At 38.9% G+C, this 24196-nt stretch overlaps 1 protein-coding gene across 3 annotated transcripts in view; it reads left to right on the top strand.

The window, feature by feature from the left end:
* Lgr4 (leucine rich repeat containing G protein-coupled receptor 4) overlaps nucleotides 1-24196 on the top strand; it is a 102351-nt gene that overhangs the window by 64760 nt on the left and 13395 nt on the right. For 2 of the 3 annotated variants that reach the window (XM_060371673.1, XM_060371675.1), the window contains exons 3-10: nucleotides 12886-12957; nucleotides 14123-14194; nucleotides 19767-19982; nucleotides 20808-20879; nucleotides 22394-22462; nucleotides 23275-23346; nucleotides 23528-23599; nucleotides 23934-24002. In XM_060371673.1, coding sequence (XP_060227656.1) covers nucleotides 12886-12957; nucleotides 14123-14194; nucleotides 19767-19982; nucleotides 20808-20879; nucleotides 22394-22462; nucleotides 23275-23346; nucleotides 23528-23599; nucleotides 23934-24002 — 714 coding nt within the window. Of the gene's footprint in view, nucleotides 1-7905; nucleotides 8652-12885; nucleotides 12958-14122; nucleotides 14195-19766; nucleotides 19983-20807; nucleotides 20880-22393; nucleotides 22463-23274; nucleotides 23347-23527; nucleotides 23600-23933; nucleotides 24003-24196 lie in introns of those variants that run through there. The other variant, XM_060371674.1, reaches the window with a different exon arrangement.

Genomic DNA, 24196 nt, shown 5'->3' with positions numbered 1-24196 from the left:
CCAAGGGATAGAAGGCAGAAGAAAAGGGAAGAAGGCCAAGAACAGCTCCCTGGGAAACACTTGAATCAAGGTGTGGGAAGAAGGCAAGTGCCAGGTGAGAACTGGGGCAGAACTCTTCCCTAGGAATGGTGGAAGAGGAGGTTTCCATAGTGAAACAAGGGATCATCTTTGACATGCTGAGAGAGCTGCCCATAGGCAGACACTGAGAAATGATCTCATTCACTTCAGCTAGCTTTAGAGTTGTTTTGGCAGAGCAGTGACAGTTCCATTTGGGGAAAGGAGTTTATTAAGAAACAGGTAATTGGGGACTGTTAGTAGATTGCTTCTGGGCTTTGGAGAGTGAATAAAGCTTGTAATATGGGATAAGCTAGGATCAGATGGCAGGAGGGGAGGACCCCCCCAATTCAATGGACTAAAGGAAGGAGATGGGGGGAAGTGGGAGAGAGGGTGGGACTGGGAGGAGATGAGGGCAGGGGCTACAATTAGGATATAAAATAAATAGATTGTAAAAAGTATTTTTTTTTAAAAAGCTTGTAATATGGTCTGTATGTTACATGAGTCCATTGGCTTTAAGATAGAAGCACCACCAGGAATGGTAGAGAACTGTTTCTTGGAGAGCAGAAATGTCTAAAAAAAGATACAGTTACTTCAGCAGGCACTGGATCTTGAGGCTTAAAAGTTCTGAGAATTTTTACATGTTTTCTGTTGTTCAGTTTTGATTCTCTACATTTGCATTTTTTCGTTCCTTTCCTATTGTAAATATCTTGCCTTCATATAGTAGGGACTAAAAAACCTTCATTAGTCCAGGTGTGTCTTTGCACCCTAATGTCCTAAATGAAAATTGAGAGCATTCCTGTGGCTTTGAGCAGAGACCTGAGAGGACTTTGGTTGGCAGTCTTGCTTCCCTTGCTTGTTCTTAAAACATCCATTCTTCTTGATGATATAGTTTAGCCTTCTTCATCAGTCCATCCCTAATAGAACTATTTACACTGGAGAAATGGTCCCCCAAAATGAGCAGAAGGGGGGAAAAAAGCATGAAGGAAGATATACCGGACAGAGAGAAACTGTATATCTCAACCTACTAAAACCCAGCTATTAGACACAACTACAGGAAATGTTTCTTTAATGGATCAATGAAAATGAACAAAGAATTTTTGAAGAATTCTCTATTTAAATAGGAAATAGTATCAATTAAGCTAGTTCCACTAAACTACATCTGTAACTTTGTTCTAAGTGCTTAGAAGCTCATTAATCGAGGTGATGAAAATGGGATGCAGTCGGACTTTGGGTTTAGAAAATCAGAGTTTAATAGAGAAGAAATCAAACTGGGCAGTTCTAAGCAGTTCACTGGTAAAGTGACTCAGGATACAAAAAGTGTAGAGAGGCACATCAACTATTGTTGGTTCCTTTTTGTATTTTAGTTAATGATGGTTTATTTATTGTCTGAATAGTGATTACAAGTAAACAAAAATATATTTGATTTTCTATTAGCGTGATTAAGTTTGAGCCATTTATTTATTGCCTACTCTTCCATAAGCCATGCTTATTCAGTGTAGTATTCAATAATACTATACTCCATTACCGGGACTTTGTTTCCGCCCTTATTCTTTACCTTCTCTGTTCACTGTCAGTTACTTTGGGCACTATCTCTACTTTGAAGATTGTCAGGTTGGACTCACTGGAAATAGTTTTATTGAAGATATATACGGATATAAAACTAAAGTATGGAACAACTTGAATTTTCAAAAATTAATGTAAAATTAACGGAAATTCAAATGTCCAAAATCTATACATATAGTTACAGAGAAGAAATGATTAACCAATTATTATTTCACCCCTGAGAGAAAATCTTTGTTAATATTTTGTTATGTATGCTAGAGTATTTTAATACATTAGTATACATTCCTAAAAGAAACAGAATCTTACTATTTATACTCATTTTTCATAATACCAACATACTGATAGATCTAGGCTTTATGGTATATTTTCTTCTGAATAATTTATATTCAGTATAACCAATTTTCTACTGTTCTGGTGCTTACCTTTTTGTTGATGTTGTAAGCAATTTTAGAAACTCTTTACTTAGTTTCGGTGTATTTACTGTACTGTCCTTTCAAAAGATTTTATTTTGTATACATGCACACACACACACACACACACACACACCAGAAGAAGCCATCAGGTCTCAGAGTTACAGGTGTTTGTTAGCCACTTGACATGAGTGCTGGGAACCAAAATTCAGGTCCTATAAAAGCAGGAAGGACTCTTAATTGCAGAGCCATCTCCCTGGCTCTTTAATGTACTGTCTTTTATTGTGCTGTTTTTGCTACAGCTTGGCATGCTCTTTTCCTAAATTTCTTGAATTGGAATTATATGTGACTATAGTGGAAAGTTCTAAATAACAGTGTCTTTAAAGACATAAAGCTTTCTTTTATTTGTGCGCCTATGACATCTGCAGCGTAGCAACCAAGGGCAACTTTTGAGAATCACAGTTGTTAGAAAGGTAGGACTTAGCGTTCTTGTCTGCAGTTTTTTGTTCACAGTGTCCAAACTTAGATCATGTGGCTGCTGGAGCTGTAGCCATCCTCAGTGACTACTCGGAGGGGGAAGGGGAATGGCAATGACCTTCCTAGTCACATCGTTCAAGAAACCACCTTGAACACGCCTCAGAGTTATTTCTGATACCTCCCTGCCTACAACGTAGTAAGGTGGATTTTTTAACAGGGAATGAGCTTTGTCACTTGGACTCAAGTCAGAATTCTGCTATTAGGTAAGAAAGGAAGAATGTTTATTGGCAATGAAGTCAATGAAAGCAACTTTTGACTGCCAGTAACAACTCACTTTTCTATTTTAACAGTAGGAGACGTCTTCTTACTTTGTATGATAGAGTGGCAGAGCAGCTGTGGAGCTGAGCCATTCGGTACAGTTTATTCTGAGCTCCTCCCACTTTCTAAAGCTTTCCCTGCCTTCTTTTCCCAAATTGCTTTGGTATCCCACTCCTCACCACTTAACTTTGTATGTCTCGCCATTTTGTGATGCAGGTAAGTTAGAAGGTCAGTGTATGCTGTGCACCCTGGCTTTATCCACTTATTGTTGTGTGTGAGTGTTCAATGTGCATGTGTGAGTATGGGTGTGTATCTTGTGGCTCACATTTGGAGGTCAGAGGACCACAATTTGGTGTCCTCTTCTACCACCATGGGATCCAGGGATCAAGCTCAGGGTTGCTGGCTTGGCAGCGAGTGCTTTTACACTCTGAAATTAAAATTGGGAGAGAAGTTAAGACAAAGAATTTTTGTTCTCATTTTGAAATTATTGATGCAAGAAACTTTGTTGGCACAGACAGAAACTAAATTCTGCTGAAGTGCATGACTGATGGACTTATTGAGGAGCAGCTGAGAGAAAACGGTGATCCCTTTGCTATCCTAGTAGTACAGGTAATAAGTAGCTGTTGGTTGCTGTATAGATAATTTTAAAGCTGTATTATTTTTATTTTAGATTACAATAGTGTTTATGTGTGTGCGTGTGAGTATCTGTGAGAGTTTCTTCCTTCTTGCAAAGGCAAGCTGCTTTAAAAACATTAGTGATTATTTCGTGAAAGGGTCTAAATACATGAGTGTTCTTAAAACATGGCAGTTTCCCACATGCTTTGTTTGTTTCTTTGCTTGCTTTTGGTGATAGGGTCTCATTATAGAACCCAGGATGCTCCGTAGAGTACTTGTTTATTCCAGTTCATCTCAAACTTGTAATTCTTTTGCCTCAGTCTCTCAAGTACTGGGTCCCATGTGCCACCACCTCCAGCATATAAATATGTTTGTGTGTGTGTGTGTGTGTGTGTGTGTATACACATAGATATACATTTATGTGTTTTATATGCACATATGTATATACAGCCTCAAACTTATACATACATATGTATACATTATATATACATATTTAAATAGGAGCTGTATGAAGATATAAAAGCCTTCCTGAAGATGTGAAAAATGTGAATAACATGGCTGGATATGTAACTCAGCATGCCCAAGGCCCTAGGTTTGAGCGTTAGCACTGGGATTGGGCTGAGTATCAAAGAAAAGAAAGAAAAAGCAGTAGAAAAGTAAGCTAGGCACGGTTAGTGGACTTTAGAATTCTTTGATCTACTGCATCAAATGAGGTTTAGGCCTGGTAGGAAGAAGGTCCCAAGGGATCTAGAAAGAATGCTGCTTAATTATTGGCCTTTTTTTTTGTCTACTACAAAAGTATCTTTTTCTTGTGGCTGTCTTGAATTTAGTGGTAGAAAAAATACCAAACAGCAGTGTTTGCCTTCTGGGATTGACATTATTTTATTTGCTTTGTTTGTATTTCTAGGATTCTCATTTTTTAGTGGTGTTGTAGGACATTGGGGTGGATATGCCGAAGGCCAGAAGCTCATATTCTCAATTTCTTTTTTGTTTGTTTGTTTGTTGTTTGTTTTTTTTTTTTAAAGGAGCCATTGGTGATAAGCTGCTGAGGTATACTAAAGTGTTTTAAGGGTCAATGTAATAGGATAATGAAAATTGAAAGGGCTAAGTCAGTATTCAACTTTTATTTTTCTTTATTGATACCAGATAGCCAAAATGGGAACCAGGAAACTCCTTGTGTTTTTGTTTGTTTGTTTTCTTTTTCTTTTTTTCTTTTCTTTTTTTTTGACAGAAGCCCCATAGTTCTGAACACACAGAACTATAAATTCACATATAAATTAATATATGACAGAATTTATAAGAGAGTGTTTTATGCTCTTAAAAATGGATGCTATCATTTTACATCCTGCTGATTTCAAATGTTTAGAAGAGCGACACTTAACTCCTGTCAAATGCTTTCTGGTGGCCATACTTGCCTGGTTCAGTCTTGATTTACACTGTCTCCTCTACAAGAAACATCACAGGCTGAAGCTTAGCCTACTGTACTTTGTAAGTGGTATGACAGACCCTGGCCATCCTCGTGCCATGTATCAATGGCATCACAGGAGAGGCAGCCTGGACATGTCTTGGTGTGAGCGGTAATATTTCCTTTTGCCTGGCTTCAAAGGTAGGACAGGGAGAAGCAGTGGAGGAGGAAATACGGCATCACTGAGGGCAGAGAAGTGCTAATTAGACCGAGGGGCAGTGCTGTGGTATGTTTCAGGAAGGATTAACAGTAGCACAATGCCAGGCCATCTTGTAAGCACCTGCAGAACGAAGATTCGGGACGTGAGCTAATGGCAAGGTGTGTAGTCTGCTTCTCAACTCCCACCAAGATGTGAGGAGAGCTGTCTTTGTGAAGCTCGCTTGTTTGTGTGGGGGACGTGCTTCTGCCTCCCATCCACAGTCGCTGTGGCCTCACTGTCCCCCTTGTGCCCCTGTCTCCTCAGAACAGCTGCTAGATGCCTTTAGCCACATTCCGCTCAGCACAGTAAATATTTAGTCAGAGCACAGATCGTAGACTTTACTCTCCTAAATCTTGACTAGAATTCCAGCCACCATGAAATTTATCTAATGACCCCAATGTAGTGTCTCTTGTGTAAATAACACCCGTTGGTTTACTCTGTTTCACAGTTGCTTCCCTCCTTTTCTTTAAAAAAAATATTTTTTATGTGTATGTGCATATGCTTGAGTGTGTGTGTGCACCACACATGTGCAAGAACCTGTGGCGGTGAGAGTAAACATCTGATCAGCTGGAACTGGAGCTTCAGCTGGTTGTAAACTGTGGGTGCTGGGAACTGAACCTGTGTCCTCTGCAAGAGCTATGGGTGCTCTTAATAGCTGAGCCATCTCTATAGCCCTAACCTGTCCTCTTTCAGTTGCTTCCCAAGTGAGGAAATCCCAGTGTTCTTGTGTGCATTACATGAAGTTATCGATCTTCATTTCAAATATAGAAAATCTACATTTTCTTCTGAAAGACAGCTTGCCCGTTCATACCCATTATCGACCCATTTCCCATGTTTAACCTATGCTCCTTACATTCTCTCAATTCTATTCATGTAGTATAATCCTTAAGAGTATGTAATGTCACTGAAAACTCTTGCATCTCCAAAGCTTCCCCTTTAAGGAGCTCCTAGTATGAGTCCATGGTGCTTATGAATAATAAACATAAAACAGATTCCTAAGAATATTCACACTGAACTACTTCACTGCTGTTCCCTGGAATGGCTCCAGATGGATTTGGATAGCAGAAGCCTAACGAGCTGATGTCTCCCTCCCATCAAGTCTTGCTGGTCTCTTCTCACTTTTGCTTTCTTTGCTTCTGAGACCCCTGTAGCAGGCAGGGTAAATGAGTGCTGTCCCGAGGTGGACAGACTGAAGTCACTATTTAAGTGCTGTTGGACTTGTGTCAGCTCTTCATATTTGCATGCACAGTACAGTAGTGCCTCACCTCACTGGTCTCTCCAACTTTAAGCTCCTCTTTGATACCTGCAGCTTGAGAGGTGGGGGTTGCACTGGCGCCTGCTACCTTCAGATCTAGCCAAGTAAATCTTTCCTGTTAAGAGCATGAAGGAGACGGCAGGAGTAGAAATGGAAGGGAAAAGGAAAGATAATCAGACAGCTCTCCAATTTTTTATGTACCAATATTAGATGCTCAGAGTCTTATTTGAGGCATTACAGCCTATCTGTTGAATGCATGGTCTCATGAGAGACTGCAAGACAAATGTGATTTAGTCCGCATTTATAAGGAACATAATGCCACAGAGAAAGATGGGGGTGGATGAATAGTAACGAAAAAGCACCAGTGAGAAAGTGGTGTCAAGTGATTTCATACTGCTGATAATACTCAAGCAGTCAGCATGATTTCAGTTGCCAGAGGTTGAGGCATAGGGAATTACAGGTGAAGAAAAATGGTGTGAGTGCGCAGTTATGTAGAGAAACCCTAATGTGTTTGGATGTGTAACACTCAGTGTTAAATTGCAGGAGACAAGAGCACTGGATTGAGGTGTAAAAGAAAGAGAGTTATGTTGAAGGTCCAGAAAATTCAGCAGGGTTTTGGGAAATGAGGCTTTGAGAAATTTATCAGAATTGTACATTTAAAAATTTAGATCTCATGGTATTATATATTTTTAAAATGTTTTATGTATTTTGCAAACATGCAAATATATGCGCCATATGTCTTCCTGGGTGCCAAAGGAAGCCAGATATGCAGTCCAATCCCCTGTAATGATTTATGGATAGATGCTTGTAAGCCACAATGTGGGTACTGGTTAACTGAACCCAGGTCCTCGAAAGAGCTCTTAACTGTTGTCTCCTAACCTGCTCCCTCATAGTATTATAATTAAGTAGTCTGAGGCAGAAGCCCTGTGGAAAGTCATGGCAGAATCCAGGTGAATAGTAATGAGAGCCTGAACTCATAGAAGAGAAAGACGAGAGTACATGGCTTGAAATCTGTAGAGTGGTTCTCATTATCTGGGGAGCCAGAAGCTACTGAGGTACATGAGTGGTGTACATGATGCACTGGACTGTCTAAAAAAAGGCTCCTATATCCACCCTCTGCTCTCACCTTGATTATACTTCTTTAAAAATCAAGAATCATTGAAGAGTATACAAAGGTATTTTGTGGGATGAGAATTTAAAATGTCATTATTTAGCAAATTGAGGTTTTCTGAGACCTGCAGCTAGGCTCCCAAGTTGCCTCTAAGTAACACAATTGTTTGTGGCATGGTAGTACAAACCCAGGCATGGAATGGGAAATAGCTGGTTTTTGTTAAAAGACATCATTGGTTATACTTTTTCCTCAGGATCAGCCACCTCATTTTTACTTGAATGTTACTAAAACAAAAATGATAATAGACTGCTCTAAACCCTGCATAGTTCCAGGAAGAGTCCCCATATATGGGCACTGAGGTATCCCTTTCTCATTTCCTCTGCTCTGGGCATCGTTGGCTAAGGGAAGCATGTACTGGTCTGCTGGGAAATTCCCCCGTAATTGCAGTTCAGAGCTTCTAATGCATGGGCAGAGCTTGTCAGCTTTGGGCTGCTGGGTGAGAGCTGTTGATACTCAAACAAAGCTGTTCGCATGCCCAAGTCCACAGTGCTCCACCTCTCCACTGAGAATGATTTCCTAATCTTTTGGTGACAACACAGAAACACTCCAGGTCAGGAACAAGTTGATAAACATTGGGACAGCTAGGCAAGAACTAGAATGCTGGCTCTTCCACTTTGCAGCTGTGCGATTTTTTTTTTCCAAGTCACCTAATTTCTTGGGTGCTTTAGAAAAAGCAGGGTTGTTGTCACGCTGTAGTTAAAATAAAAGAATATTTGCATACCATCTGTTTTGACCACTGCACCTGGTAAGAACTCAGGTGTTTGCCTCCTAATGATCTGGTGACTTGGCTTTGCTTTTTATCGGATCTGAATTTTTCATTGGATGAAGGTTCCCCAAGGTGTGCTACAAGAAGTGCTAGCTTGTAAGACTGTGCAGGCAAACTGAACAGTCCGTGAGAAGGTTCGGGGGTGGGGTGTGTGAACGCTGAAGCTGCAGCGTGCGCCGTTTCCTAACACAACAGCTTGGGAGACTTCACGAGAGGTGTTCTGAAGGCTCCACATGATATATTTCCTCCCGAGGAACAAAGCCATCGGAGAAGTGTACCCTCCTGTGATTATCACCCATCCACTGCACTCCTGGTGTCTGTTTCAGTTCTCCAGATGGTTGGCTTGTGTTTCAGGGTAAGCCTCATGCACAGGGTGTTGTGTCCTTTCGGTTAGCGAGAAGTCGAGGAGAACCAGGCTACTTCAGTAGTCACATAGTTTATAAAGGGGCAGAGATTTGGTGAAGAGGAAGCAAATATTTTGACGAGTGTGGTTTTTCGTTGACAAAATAATCAGGCGTTCTGTGTTTTGCCACTTCCTTGGCTACTTAAAAAGCACTCTTTCTCATGGTCATGGCATAGAATGTTAAATTCCTCTAGGAAGGCCCACAGATATTAGGACTGTAAAAGCTGATGTTAGAAACAAGGGGTGAAAGACCCTGGAAAGCTGTGTTTATAGGATTTCTTTTTTTTTTTTTTTTTTTTTTTTGCAGATGCTTTTAGCACAGGTTTTTAAGGACAGCTAGGAGGAGCAGGGTTACAGGACTATTTGAGGCATTTGGGGAAAGATGGCTACTGTCGTATGGTGCAGCTTGAGCTTTGAAAATGTGGAATTTTAAATACTGTGTGTTACGATTGTGAGCATCCTTAATTGACTTTAGTGAGGGAACTCAAGTGTGCAAACCTTTTTCATCGCTTATGTGGAGCTTGCACAAATGTGGACCATAAGAAGCTGTGCATTGGCACAGGGACTGTAAAGAACTCTGCCTTTTATTTGTTCTGTTGGCTATGGTGGAGAGGGAACCCAAGGCTTTGCCCTTGTTAGGCAAGCTCTCGGATACATCCCTCATGCAGGGAGGAACACCAGAGAACACTTACATCTAGTGAACTCCCAGCTGAGATGTTTCTGTCTGATGATGTGGCATACTGAGGAGTGGTAATGGAAGTGTGGGGTGTATACTCTATTCTGAAGCATTTGTACTTGCAATCATCACCCAGACGGTGGCCTGTCACCACACTTAATGAAAGAAGCACAACCATTGGGTATTTAAAGAGTGGTGGTGGGGCTAGGAGCACTAGTGCAAGCCTGTAATCCCAGCACGTGGGGAGGCAGAGGCAAGTGGATCTCTGTGAGTTCAAGGCCACCCTGCCCACAAAGCGAGTCTAGGACAGCCAAGGCTACACAGTGAAATCCTGTCTTGAAATCAAACAAACAAGAGTGGCAGCTGGGTTACAAGATGAAATATTTAGATAGTGGAGCATTGAAGCTGACTAGTTTGGGACCAAGAGGAGAAATATATTGAAGTGGTTGCACTGAATGGGGTTTATAACTGTCTTCTTCAGTTTTGTTTGTTTGTTTGTTTGGTTGGTTGTTTCGTTTTGTATATTAATTCTTAGTGGCAAAAAACAATGATGTTAAAAAATAAAAGTAAACTAATGTAAAGTAATATTTTTCTATTTATTTGTTCTTCTCTTGTATAATACATTCTGTCCTGAACTTAGCTTCCTCTTCCTTCATTCTTCTCAGTTCCCACCACCACCACCACCACCACCACCACCATCATGTCCCCTCTCCCCTGGATCCACTGCTCCTCCATTTCCCTTCAGAAAAAAAGCAGGCATTCTAATGATATCAACTGAAAATGGCATAACAAGATGCGATAAGGCTTGATACAAGCCCTTATACCAAGGCTGGACAAGGCAACCCAGGAGAAGGAAAAGGGTCCCAAGAGCAGGCAAAAGAGTCAGAGACACCCCCTTATTCCCCCTGTTAGGTGTCCCATTAAATCCCCAAGCTAAACTATCACAGCGTGTATGTAGAGGACCGAGCACAGACCCCTGCAGGCTCTGTGATTGCTGCTCCAGTCTTATACAGTAAAGTTTTAGAGATTTATTTTTAGCTATGTGTATAGGAATCTGAAATACACTTCTCGGTTTTATCATGAACACATAATATGTCTGAATATGGGGTGTATGCACATGAGTAGCAGGTACCTGTGGAGGCCTCTTCCTCTTCCTCTTCCCCTCCCCCTCTCTCCCTTACCCTTCTCTCTCCCTCTCTTTTGTCCCCTCCCCCTCTCCCTCTCCTCTCTCAGCTGAGTCATAGACAGTTATGAGCTGCCTAATAAGTGCTAGAACTTCAGCTCAGGTGCTCTGCAAGACCAGTGCAAGCTCTTAACTTGGAAGCCATCTTTTCAACTTCATAAACCTTTTTTTTTTTTTTTTGAGAAAACAGCAATTCAGGAATTGGGCAAGTTGCCCACCAGAAATGGTTCTGAAGTTCTACTGACAAAATGCAAAAGAGGAGACTTTGTTGGACGAGCATAGAAGCAAAGAAAAAAATAGTTTTTTATCACAAACACATATATGGTTACTGTTGTCTACTTTTGGTTCATTGAGCTTAAGTGCTTATTTTTCTCGAAGTTAGGTGTTTAGAAAACCTTGCTCAAGTTTTGCTAATGTTTGCAGAGTAAGCAAGGTGTAAGTCACTTAATGAGGCAAGCTGTCAGCTTTCTCTGCTTAGATTCTTTGGGCCCTGCCGCCATTTTAGATGGCAGTTAAAAGGCTGATGGTATGGAGTACGCTGTTTTAAGACCCAAATTATGAGATGCCTCAGAAGGCATGTAGTATAGTTACCAGAATAGAGGGCATGAGCCTACACCCCATGTTAAACTTGTGGCTTGACTGAGAATCCTGCATCATTACCCTTTGCTGTGGAAGAAATTATTTATCATATGTACCTTTGGGATTTCTGAGTTGTTTTTCTTCAACCATCTGTAGAACATATGTGTGATGTGGACCAGAGGTCAGGTAGAATCAGATTTTCTCATGCTGTTTGCATTTTAAGTGGTATAAAACCTTAGAAGAAAACAAGGCTCTGATAGGACTTCAGACCTTCATTACTTTGAATTTTACAGTTAGTAGAGATGTTATCCCTGTGTCCCTGAAATCAAGGTGAGTGTAGCAGATTAAAGAAGGGAGAAGGGATGTGTCTAGCACTCAGTAGCAACTAGAACTTGACAGTGAATGAATATACTAAATAAAGCCCAGGGAAGTAGGGTGCTTACCGAGTGATCAGAGAGAACAAAGGAAATTATTATTTTTTCTTTTAGATATTTATTTCATTTTGTTGTGTATAAGTGTTTTGTTTGTATGTATGTGTGTGTATTACATGTCTTCCTGGTGCCTGCAGAGGTCAGAAGTGGGCATCAGATTCCCTGGAACTAGGGTTACAGACAGTTGTGAGCTGTCATATGGGTGTTGGGAATTGAGCCTGGGCCTCTGGAAGAGCAGCTAGTGCTCTTAATAGCTGAGTCACCTCTCCCACTCTTGTTTTCTTACTTTTGAGATAGGCTGACTTTGAACTTGAGATTGTATTGTCTCAGACTCCTGAGTACAGGCATGTATTATCTGACTAGAAATAGAACTTTTTAAGGGAGAAACTACACATTTTGTTTTAAAAGTTAAAAAATTAATTGAAACTAAGTTGTAAATAGGAGTATTTAAAGGAAGACATGAAAAGACTTTTTAAATTATAGAATCCAGCTGTTTAAAAAACTAATCCTAGTAGAGGTAAGAAGTACAGAGTCCTCAGCTCCATGACAGGGACACTTCACTGCCGATTAATTGTACATATTTACCAATAGTTTCCCAGGTCACCTGTTTGCAGGTGATTTTGTATGATTTTCTGTCTTATTTCCTGGTTTGCTTTTGATACTTCTGTGCTGTAGGCCTGAGGAAATAAATAGGAGGAAAAGTGAGGCAATAATGCAAAGAATTCACATCCTTTTCTTACTTCACTTTACCCCCACTGAAATGCTCTATTTAACAATTTCTTCAGGAAAACATTAAGTGAGTATTCTTAGGCCTTTATTTGAAATCTAGGCTCGCCGCAGACTTGTCCTTTTTGTCTGGGGTATGCTGTTCTGGGTTTCTGTGGAGATAACAAGCTGACTTGCCTCCTGAAAGCATTCTTCCTTGACAGACTGGTTTGCTCCACTCTGTGTAAACACTGCTGCCTGCTGACTAGTAGTCTGTATTTATGAGGCCCTTGGAAAACACTGCAAGCTGCAGAGTGACTGTGAATAGCAAACTTAATTTGGCTTAATGTGTTTTGGCTTGCTTGACCTCACCAGAATAAAAATGTGCCTACTTAAATTATTGTATTGGAAGTTTAAAAAAAATCTAGACATTGCTAATTCATTGGAATAATCTTGGGACTGCTGTAGCAGAGGTTTAAGTCACTGTTTAATGTCATGTCATCTTGAGAAATGTTAGCATAGAGTTTTAATCTCAGATAAGGTAAGTATGGACTCTGAATTTTAACTCTGAATTACTTTTTTTTTTCCTCTTGTTATTTTTTTTTTTTCTAGACAACTGGCTGGCAACGACCTTTCTTTTATCCACCCAAAAGCCTTGTCGGGCTTGAAAGAACTCAAAGTCCTGTAAGTAATTCATTTTTAGAGTTTCACAGCTGGCTGTGTATTTTCTTTCTGCATAGTCAACATGCTTAGAGCTAGGTTAAGCACAGTTTCTTTTAGTTGAGGATTAAAAGATTTAAGGCATAGCCAATGGATAGGGGAGCAGGCTAGAGGTTGGTCTGGGCAACTTGGGTCTAGATAACAAAGGTTAAAATTCTAACAGTAAGTGTTCTGAGCTCCCAAGGAATCACAGACTTTCCATGCTGCTAATGTAATGAATTGAAACCATATTTACATTTTATTGGTAGAGTTTTGTTTCTACTTTATAGCCACAAGGATTTTTGAATTAGCCAAAGAAGGGGGTGGGATGTTTTTAAGTGCTTTACATGTTAAAAACATTTTAGAACTGAAAAACATTGAAGTGCTCATGACTTATAAAGATAGAGATCAGAAGAGAAATTCCTGGCTTCAAGGGTGACAGATTGAAGATCATGTGGGTTGACAGCCACAACTTCACCTACTTTTGTCACTACTGCTCTGGGCAAAGTCACCAGGCCTCTCTGGTTCGGTGTGTTTAATTTGTCCTGTTACGCCTTCCATTCCGTGGTTATGATTCATGTCAAATAGTCATTGAATAGGACAGGAGTGGCTTTAGGTAAAAATGGAAAAGCTCTTGTTTTTTTTCAGAGAGATGTCTGCCTCTGCTCGCCAGGTCCCAGCTGGACAGTGACTGAAGGCTAATGTCTGTCCTCCCAGAGGCACTGCGGACATTGCTGCCCTCATCGCAAATTGCCTCTCTCTTTTTAACGCCCACGTTTCTGGGCCCTGCTTTCTTCAAGTTTGAGAAGACATTCAGAATTGCAAGGGTTGTGTTGATGAGCCACTCCAGTGAATTTGTTATCCTACTGAACGTTAACTAGGGTGCCTGGGATTGAAACTGCCCCTGGAAATGTGGAGCATCCAGCAGCTCCATTGAGAGATGGCCTGGAATAGCAGCATGAATTTCATCTCTGCATTTACACAAATGCTTCTTGACAGTTTGCAGTTTTTTTGCCTTAGATGCTTTCCATCCCACCTTACCCTACTTGATACCATTAGAAATATTTTTAGGGGGAAAATGGCTCAATATTCTTCTATGACAAAAAAAGAACAATCGCTTATTCATCACTAATCAAAATTTTTCTTCCAGAACTCTCCAGAATAATCAGTTGAAAACTGTACCTAGTGAAGCCATTCACGGACTGAGTGCTTTGCAGTCTTTGTAAGTACCTTTTTGTTGTCTTCATTCGTGGGTCATTGGAAGGCCACTCACTGGCTGATAGAAGAGTAAGGCCAGAGGAGATTTATCATCTTCTCTGGGATGGGAATGGGGATAACCAGGTGCTGCTATTAAAATATCCTTTGGCAAGGCAGACGTTGATCCTTCAGTTTACTTTCTTTCTTGCCTCAGAGGCTGGGGGAATATCTCTGAGTGTGGGGCGTAGCACTGTCAATTCGTACATGGCTGCTGATAACAGTTCTTTGAAAGCAGAGTTAAATATGTGCAGGCGCGCTGGTATCTGGTGCCCTGAGAACCATAGATATGAGTCTGGTTTAGGCAGCAATGAGGAGAGCGCCCTACCTGTGGGCTCGAAACACATTCTGCGGATACCTTGGCTATCTGAGCTGTCTCCTTTCCCAGCTTTTTCTTTACACATAAAACTTTTGTTTTATGTGGCATATTCAGGGCTTTAATTCTTGGATTTTTTTTTTTCCTTGAGCAGTCATTAACTTTGAATGCTTTTTCAAATACCACTTTATTTGTTTTTTACATTCTTTATATACAAAGAACTTGGGTTTTATATGAATTCTAAATGCTTTTCTTACATTGGAGCTCATAATAGATAATGAGCAAATGACTGTAGAGAGAATGTTAAGTAACTTGCCCAACAGCACATAGCTAGTAAAGGCACAGTGGGGATTCAAAACCAGACAAACCTGTTCCAGAATCTTAATTAATCTGAATTTCTTAGCAGAGATTCTAATAGTCAGTGTGAAATGAATGTTAGAACAAAAATCATACTAATAAAACACATGTTGTAAAAGTTAAACATTAAATCATATCTGTCATAAGCCAGGAACATCCAGGGTGTTAGCCATTTAATTTTTACTTCAAAAAGAAGTTAAGATTGTATTAAGTAGTTCACTTTGAAAAGTGGCAAGTTATGGAATTGCTCACCATTGTGAGTTTGACTTTTAATATGAGCCAGTTAGGATGAGTTGCTTTTACAGAAATATTTGACTCTTGCTCCTTAAGGAGGCCATCTGATCTCCTCCAGATATCATAAATAGGTCCTACTTTTTTTTTTGTTACCTTACAATTAACTGACTTGTTTAAGACTTTCACAGTGAATCATTATTTTCACAGACTCAATGATCAAAGGACCAGTTATTTTGCCTAGTTTGAAGGCAAAAATAGAGAAGACTGAGTTCTCATTTTCAACTTCAGGACAGAAAAATTACCAAGAAATTTCAACAGATTGTTTCTAGTTTGTGGCCAGGAGGTACATTTTGAAGGGCATGTGGTATTTGTTAGTAAAATGGATGAACTGCATTGATACTGCACAGAAATTGGAGGCTTCTCTATTGAAGACAGGGAGTTAACCAAAGCTCATTGTGCTCTCATCATGCAATGCTTAAAGTATCTCAAACTGTTAAGAGAATAGAAAGTCCACTCAAAACAAATCTCTCTCTCCTCTCTGTCTGTCTGTCTGTCTCTGTCTCTGTGTATGTGTATGTAATTCTGGTCTGCTTTTGTATGTAACAGAAACTGTCAGGAGGAGCTCTGTATCAGGTGTGCTGTAGTTAAAAAAGAGAGAAGTGTTCTTGGGTGTGTTAGCATAGTGGGTGTTGTGGTCAAGTGAGATATCATTGAAATTCTACCCTGGTGTAAAACACCCTTATCAGTACTTGAGTCAGTTTTCAAATCTGATCTTCAGACCCAAGTTACGTTAAAGATTTCCTTGTGGTTTTACCACCGACCTTAAAAGGAACAAAGTTCATTAGGCGTTGAAATTGACCAGAAAGGGTTTCAGATAAGTGTATACTTCATGGTGACTATAAAGTCAGAGTGAATTGTAGGTATTAGTAAAAAGATAACATAACAACCTCTCACAAAGTCATTACTTGAGTAGAATATGAAAATGGCAATAGGAATTAGCTCTAAGGTAGTTTTTCTTTGCATCAAATTTGATTAAAAATTAAAGGTTTTCAGAGATTAAATGTCCCTGAATTTCTTCAATACTTTAAAGTGTAACCATACTATTTGCTTACTGTAAAGTTAGGAAAGAGAGCTTATAATTACACAGAATATTTGCTTATTGCTCACAGGTTTTTAGCACTAGAACAATTATAGAATATGGACCCACAAACTGTGCCCCAGGCCAGATACAACCACCCATCCTTAATAATCAAATTACAAGAGTCAAATTAGTAGTGGGAAGAAGAAAAAGGAGATTTATTCAATGTGGCCACAATGGGAGGAGGAAAAGAGAGATCTAGTGAGCCCACAACTCCAATTTTTAGGATCCTGATGTGAGATTCAAGCTTAAGTGGAGGGCCATGGATAGGATCACCAAACCAACAGTCCCAGTCAGGGTGTAGCCCCGCCTGCCACTGACCCACGTTGCCTGGCCTTCAGTCAGATTCTACAAGGTGGTCAGACAAGTTGTTAGAACTGTGTCAAATCTGCCAGCCCCATTACAGAACCACATGTAATGTTTTGCCACTATAACTTTAAGGTAAAAAATTAAAAGATGTTTTAAGACTAAAATGCATTCCTCAGAGTTGATAATAAACATTTGCAAGCTGAAATGTGGTTAATATATTGTTAACCTTTTAGAAAGGCAAACAAATTTTAGCACTTAAAAGTGTTATGTAAAAGTGTTATGTACATACTGTAGGGGGTTTTCGCTGTAGATTATGTTGGAGAAGCCCTCATAACCACTCTGTGAGATAATTCTGCCCTTAGCATCTCGTAAAGCCGTCTCCTTGGTCTGTAGGGTGACAGTTAATAGTGCACGTCACTGGGACACAGCCCTATTTTTCTCTCTTGGTTATAGTGTTAGGGACTGAACCCAGAGCTTTTCAAATACTCTCCAAATGGTCTACCACTAAGTTACACAAAGCCAAATGTAAAAATTTTTCCTTAAAGCTTTGATCTCAGTGTAATTTGTTATAGGTGGGTTAAATATAAAGAATAACTCCTGAGTCCCTTTTACAAGAGTCCACAAATTCTTTTTTCTTGTTTATCTTTGTATTCCAGGGTACCATTCTTCACAGGTCTTATGTTTGCGCTCTTACTTGGGTGCCCCTTTCTAATTTGGGAAAAAAACGTGTCTTTGCCTATACCATTGTATTACTCTTTCACGTAGAACAGTTTCTTTCTTTCTTTTTTTTTTTAGTTTGGATTTACTTAGTCGGTAGCATATGACATGGAATTCATAGGAATATATATCACTAGTTCTGAATTCTCAAGAATAATAGCCCAGTATGGTATTTTTCATATTTAATGAAACACTTTACAAAGGAGACTTGATTTTGATAGAGTATTGTTAGCTAACTTGGAAGTACCTCTGGGTTTTATTAAATATAAATACAAATTTTCATTGGTGGTTAAAAAATTCAGCAATTTTAACTTTCAAACTGCTATGACACTGAGAAACTGGGGAAGAATTTTAATTTGTAATCTAATTGCAATTCAAGTTCTTGGCCTATGAGGACTGTGTAATCTGGACCCTGTTTACAGTCATGGGTGTGTACCCCTGGACCTCTCCACTCCTTTTTTCCTGTATTTTCATCACTCTGACCTTCTGAAAACTGTGTAGTCTTACCAGGCTTGCTTCTGTTGCCTTGACTTTTGCCTAAAACACTTTCTGCTCAACTACTGCTTCTGTTTGCCCTTGCTAATTAATTCATTAGGCTCCAGTTTACGTATTGTTTTAAAGACTCTTTCCTCAAACCAAGTACACTTTAGTTAGCTCCTGCTGTTCCCAGTGTCCAACAGTTGTTTTTTTCTCTCCATCCCTGCTGTTTACTTCATTGCACTTTTCAAGCATTCCATTCACTTTGTAATTTATTAGTGTGTGTATCCCCCACCCACAACGTATCTCATACCAGTTCATCCTCAGTTCATCAACTGAGCAACCAACAAGGTGCTCAGTTTGAATATGGAATGAATTGCAGCTAATCGAGTCATCTACAAGTATAATTCATTTATACGGTGTAGGTAATGTGTTTGGCTACAGTTAGTGTCTCTTCCCAAGAACGAGTTTCCAGAGGTTGTGCCTCATCTCTGTGTTTGAACACTTTATCTGTTCATTAAAGCACATCTAAACAGCTCTGTGCCCAGCACACTGTCAGTCTGTTATGTTAAAGATACCCTCTTTACAGGTAAGCTCTAGAAATGCTCAAGCAACCACTCAGTTTCCTAAGACCTCTTTTCTGTGTTGAATCTGTCAAAAGAAAATGCCCATTAGATACTCACGAAGACCTACGGGTCATTAGCTCTTGATAATCTGCTCCCAAAAGGAGAAGTCAGTGAGCTGGAAGCAGGTATCTGGGAGCAGGAGGCCAGCAGGTTCCTGGAGTTGAAAGTTAGAGCAAGATATTCAAACAAACAAAATAGAAAGCATAGAAATCTCTCTAAAACTCGGAAGTTTTCAAACTTTTAAATTGCCAGTTGCCATTTCTTTAAAAAGAAAAAAAAAGTCATTATGGGTTGTTAAATCAGTTTTATGTTTTTGTTTTTTTTGTGTGTGTGTTTTTTTTAATCTTCCCCCGTTTTCAGAGAGGTATGTGGCTTATCAGGCAGGAATGTATGTGATAAACATCAGCAAGAGATTATGAGGAACACTGGGATTTCCTGGCTCATACATTTCCTCATCCTGCTAACACCAGGCTGTCTTTGTATTGAAAAGTGATTATAACAATTATACTTGGTTGTGGCAACAGAAAGATATACTTAGGATTTAGTTTCCAGGTTTTTAGAGGGAGATTTAAACATAAATAATCCTGCTAATGAGGTGCCCCTAATTGCAGAATTTTCTGAAAAAAAAAAAGAAAAAAGAAAAAAGATGAAGCTTTAAAACTATAGCAGCATTGATTGGAGGAGTTTAGTTTTCCTGTCAATAATCTGACCTTTGTTAGGAACCTAACTTTGGCAAACTTGAATATTTAATGATAAGAGAGGAATCTGTAATACTAATAAGACAGGTTCTAGTTGATCTGCTAATGTGGCTTGAATCTACTGAAATGGGTTTGTTGCTATTTAAAAAACTATAAATATTTTCTTATTTATCCTTTGGTATCAAATCAGAGAAGCAGTTAAATTCAGTATAAAATACCAGCTATACTGTAACATTGGAGGTAAAGTAGCTTATTTACTCAGCTTCATTTTTCTTGTTTTCTGTGTGTGTGTGTATGTGTGTGTGTGTGTGTGTTTCCATGTGTGTGGGCACATGCATTAACTGCTAAGCCATTCCCCCAGCCCACCTTCTGTATCTCTGGTAGGTATACTCTGAAACATAAATTTCCACCTTGAGCTTTGTGAGTTGTCTTTTAAGTGTGTCCTTCTTTAATGAAGTTAGTGAGGAAAGAACTGTAATGCACTACCGGACTTGGAAGAGTTTTAGATTTGGTGTTGTTTGGGACTTCTTTTTATTGTAAATAGAGAGAGAAGCTTCATGGCTCTGGCAGGTCTGTGATTCCCTTCTGTTTGGAAGCTCTAGAGCCGTGTTCTTTGGATGCTCCTGCCAGTGGAACTGTTACTCACTGTGGATGTCTCTGTTTCTCAGACGCTTAGATGCCAACCATATTACCTCAGTCCCCGAGGACAGTTTTGAAGGGCTTGTTCAGTTACGGCATCTGTGGCTGGATGACAACAGCTTGTCGGAGGTGCCTGTGCGTCCCCTCAGCAACCTGCCAACCCTGCAGGCGCTGACCTTGGCTCTCAACAACATCTCAAGCATCCCGGACTTTGCCTTCACCAACCTTTCAAGCCTGGTTGTTCTGTATGTGGCCAACCCTTTTAGTACTGTATTTTTGTGTTAATTTTGGGGCAAATGGGTGTCATATGACACATTATTATAAAAGTGGCCCCGTGGTCCTGCTTTGAAACAATTAGTATTTGGGGAAGTTGCTTTTGATATAAACAAACATGCTGACTTCTTGAATAATATCTAGTAATAGATGTCGAGTCTTTAAAAAATAAGTAGCCACTTATATAATATCACTTTTTTAAAATAATTGGGTCATTCACCAAAAACCTTTTTATAGCTTGTTTTATATAACTTTTCCTTCTGTCCCAGCAATGAAATAGTTTATTCATTGTTAAAGAAGGGAAACTGTTTTGAAATACTGAAAGCAATAAGATGTTTCCTATTTCTCCAAGAATGTTTTGTATTTTTTCAACTTTTTTGCTCAAAAAGTTTTTGATTGTCTGTACCTTTCATCTTTCAAAACTTAGTAAGACATAGTATCCTCAATTCTTTTACAATATATTTCTATCCTCAGTGAGGTAAACTCCATAATAATACTGCTTTCTAATCTCAGAGAACTCACCAATGTTCTGCTTCATATGAGAAAGGATCTAATCTAAAGTTTAATTTCAGTATGAACCAAAATCAAATAATTGTCATTGTGTCATCGTTCTGCATAGATTTCCCCTAATGTTGGCATTCTGTATTCAGTGAGTCTGTATAACTACCAGCTTTCTGTGAGTGTGGAAATATTTATATCTGTTGCTTTCAGCCACATCAGTTTAGACATATAAAGCAGCTGTAACAGTTGCATTTGGGAGCTGTGAATGTCATTTTGGTACTTTTTCTCCCCCATAGGCATCTTCATAACAATAAAATTAAAACCCTCAGTCAGCACTGCTTTGATGGACTAGATAACCTGGAAACTTTGTAAGTACATTTATATTTTGTATAATCATACTGTGATTGGGACAGTGCAATCTTAAACTTATTGCCCATGAAGAGAGCACATTGTTAAGTATAGTCATTATTAATTCACTTTAATTAAGAACTCCATTTTCACCATCTAATAACTCAATTGTGAAAAATAATTTTATGACTCAAAACTGATACTTAAGTGTGAACTTCAAGCCCTCACTTTCCCCAAATATATATTTAAAGCATCTCTACTGCAAAGATGTAAGCCTTCCTAAAAATGTTAATTTTCTTAAAATGTGACTGTTTGGGAACTTTGACATTTCTCAAAACCAGTTCTGTTGGGGACAGTTTGCTACTTATCATTGGTTCTCCATGGTTTCAGTAGCCTAGCTAATCATTTAAATCATGTCAGAATAGCATGTCTTCTTTCATATGCTAAAATATAACAGATTAATGTTTTAAAATGTTGCATGATGCTATGTCCCCTGGGCTGTACATGATGTTTGCTGTTGTGATATAGTAAATGAAGTCAGAGAGTATCTCCTTTGGATGGCTGAAGCCTAATTGGAATACTTAGGATCTGTAATATTTTTAAAATTTGGAGTTAACTGTGAACTGTTGAGAAGATCCCAAGTCTTATAAGACTTTAACCCGCTTGTCAAAATAATTAAATAATAAACACCAGTGGATATTTGAAAGTTAAAATTAGAGGAAGATAGCTCTAAACTCAAGTCTCCTCTGCTAGGTGTAATTTTTACTAGGTAGCAAATAAATGCTAGCCGCTGTATGTTACTCAGATGATATTAAAATTAAATCTCTTCTTTCCAGTTAATTTAGTTTTTATTTGTCATATTTCCATCTGTGTAGAAAAGGAAAACAACAGATTTCAAAGGAACTGGGCTTTTAATTTCTTTCTCTCTTTCTGAAAACAGCCACAATAACCATATGCCATCATGTTCTTTATGTTAAGAGAAATTAAAATTTCTATGCTCTCAGAACTAGACCTGCTTTATTACAGGCCACTATGGCTTGATCTCTTCCTAATGAATATAACAGTGTCAGTAATTCATAACCTGTAGGAGAACAACTCTGGTCTTTCCCTTGGCATCTCTTTTCAAGTTCTTATACCAGAACGGCAGGGAGCTGCCGTCGACTCCATGGGAAGCCTCTGTTTCATACTGTAGTCACCTATAGGTGGATATTCAAAAATTCTACTGGATTGGAAATTTCCAAGAAATGACACAAGATTTGTGTGTTTAATCCTTCAGTGACATGTGATCTAACAGTTCTCTGAGCTTGTAAATTTATAAACCTAAAAATGTAGCAGATAACTTTTTCTATTTAATATTCTCTAAAAGTCTGTAAATTAAATTAAGTTCCTATAGGGTTTTGAATGACAATGTAGTTGGGAGATAAAAATTCCCAACTACAGGTCGTGATCTTTTAACATGTATTTATACCAGAATGTCTTACGAATTATGACTTCTCTTCACTATGCTTAGACATTTTCTCCAATTTTTTCCCAGGGACTTGAATTATAATAACTTGGATGAATTTCCTCAGGCTATTAAAGCCCTTCCCAGCCTAAAAGAGCTGTGAGTATAGCCTTTTCTCTTTATCATGAGCATTCTGGAATACACCATTAAATACTCTAGTAATTATATCTAGGAGCATCTCCTTGTACATGTATCCATAACATACATACACACACCTGCACAGTCAGTCCACAAATCAGATTGTATTAGCTGGCACAAATGGCTGTGGGCATAGATTATTATACGAGGTTAGATCCTACTGAAACTAAAATGCATGAGGTATGGTCTGCCTGGAGGAGCTTGCAGTCTTAGCATTGCTAGAAAGGCAGGCAGATTACTGGTCCCAAATAGATAACAGTTGTGAATAAATAAGACAAATCATTCCGTAAAATGATCTCACTGTAGCCTGGGGTGACTGGAAAGTGCATTACCAAAAGAAAGGAATTTGACCAGACCTAAAGGGTGAAAAAACTTAAGTGAAAGGGATGAGGGAGCATCTGGAGGCTGGATTTGTCTTGAGCAGAGGAGATAAGAATGTGTATGGCACAACAGAGGTGGTGTGAGTTGAAAGCTCATATTGCAGAGGTAAAATATAGGCTTCTGTGATGGAGATTTGGAGCTTATTTCAACATAGACCTTAAGCGATCTTTGATGATGAAGCATCAAGGGTTCAATAAGATGCCAATCTAGGGAGTGGGTTTAAAAAGAATGCAGTAAAATCCTATAAAAGATAACATGGAATTCAAAATTCAGATTTCTCGGAGTTAAAGATGTTTATGTTAGCATTATCAGTTCTGTTTTATGTAATGCTGAACAGCAGTGGACACTCTGGTTTTAACTTGTTTTATAGTGTATTTCTCCTATCGTTCTAGGGGATTTCATAGTAATTCTATTTCTGTTATCCCTGATGGAGCATTTGATGGTAATCCACTCTTAAGAACTATGTAAGTATTCTTGAAAGTTTCCTTGAGTATATAATCATGAGCAGCTATGTCTAGAAATGCCAGGCATCTGCACCAAAATCAAAACAAAACAAAAACACTGTATGGACACAGGAAACATAGGTTTAATCCCAGAGTGTTAATAAGCATATGAAAACATTGCCTTTTTTGTATATTTTCACAGCCATTTGTATGATAATCCTCTATCTTTTGTGGGGAACTCAGCATTTCACAACCTGTCTGATCTGCATTCCTTGTAAGTATTATGCAAGTTTAAAAACAAACCTGAATATTTATGCAGCTTGTTAAGTCAAAAACAAGAATTCATATTATTGTATCTTTATATATATATAACAAATATATTTTTTCTGCCCTTTATGGAACATTCCAAAGGATAACTAATAATTTACAGTTATTATTTATCTGAGTACTTGACCAAATTATCACATTTTCAAGAACCTTCAAGATATGAAACCAGTTAGATTTGGTTATAATGTTATAATTTAAGATTAAAAAATTAAAAGCATTAATGTAAGAATACCAGTTTATTATAAATTAATTTTTTTTCTCTCCCCAATTTTTTTTTAAAGAGTCATTCGTGGTGCAAGCCTGGTGCAGTGGTTCCCCAATCTGACCGGAACTGTCCATCTGGAGAGTCTGTATGTGTGATGCTGTAAAGGAGGGTCATGGAAAGACAACACTGCAGTCCAGTCTGCTAGCAGAGCGCCAGTGCTCCTTAGTGACAGGGACAGACTTGTGATCATTCTTTCAAAGTCCGTTTTTGAAGGCTTAGAGATGAACATATTAAGCCTGAGGTCATTTAGCTCAGAGTGTAGCCTCCAGTGTGGACAGA

The sequence above is a fragment of the Meriones unguiculatus genome, chromosome 18 (genome assembly GCF_030254825.1).
Source record: "Meriones unguiculatus strain TT.TT164.6M chromosome 18, Bangor_MerUng_6.1, whole genome shotgun sequence".
In the NCBI taxonomy this organism is placed as follows: domain Eukaryota; kingdom Metazoa; phylum Chordata; class Mammalia; order Rodentia; family Muridae; genus Meriones; species Meriones unguiculatus.
This window is presented reverse-complemented; position numbering and strand designations above follow the sequence as displayed.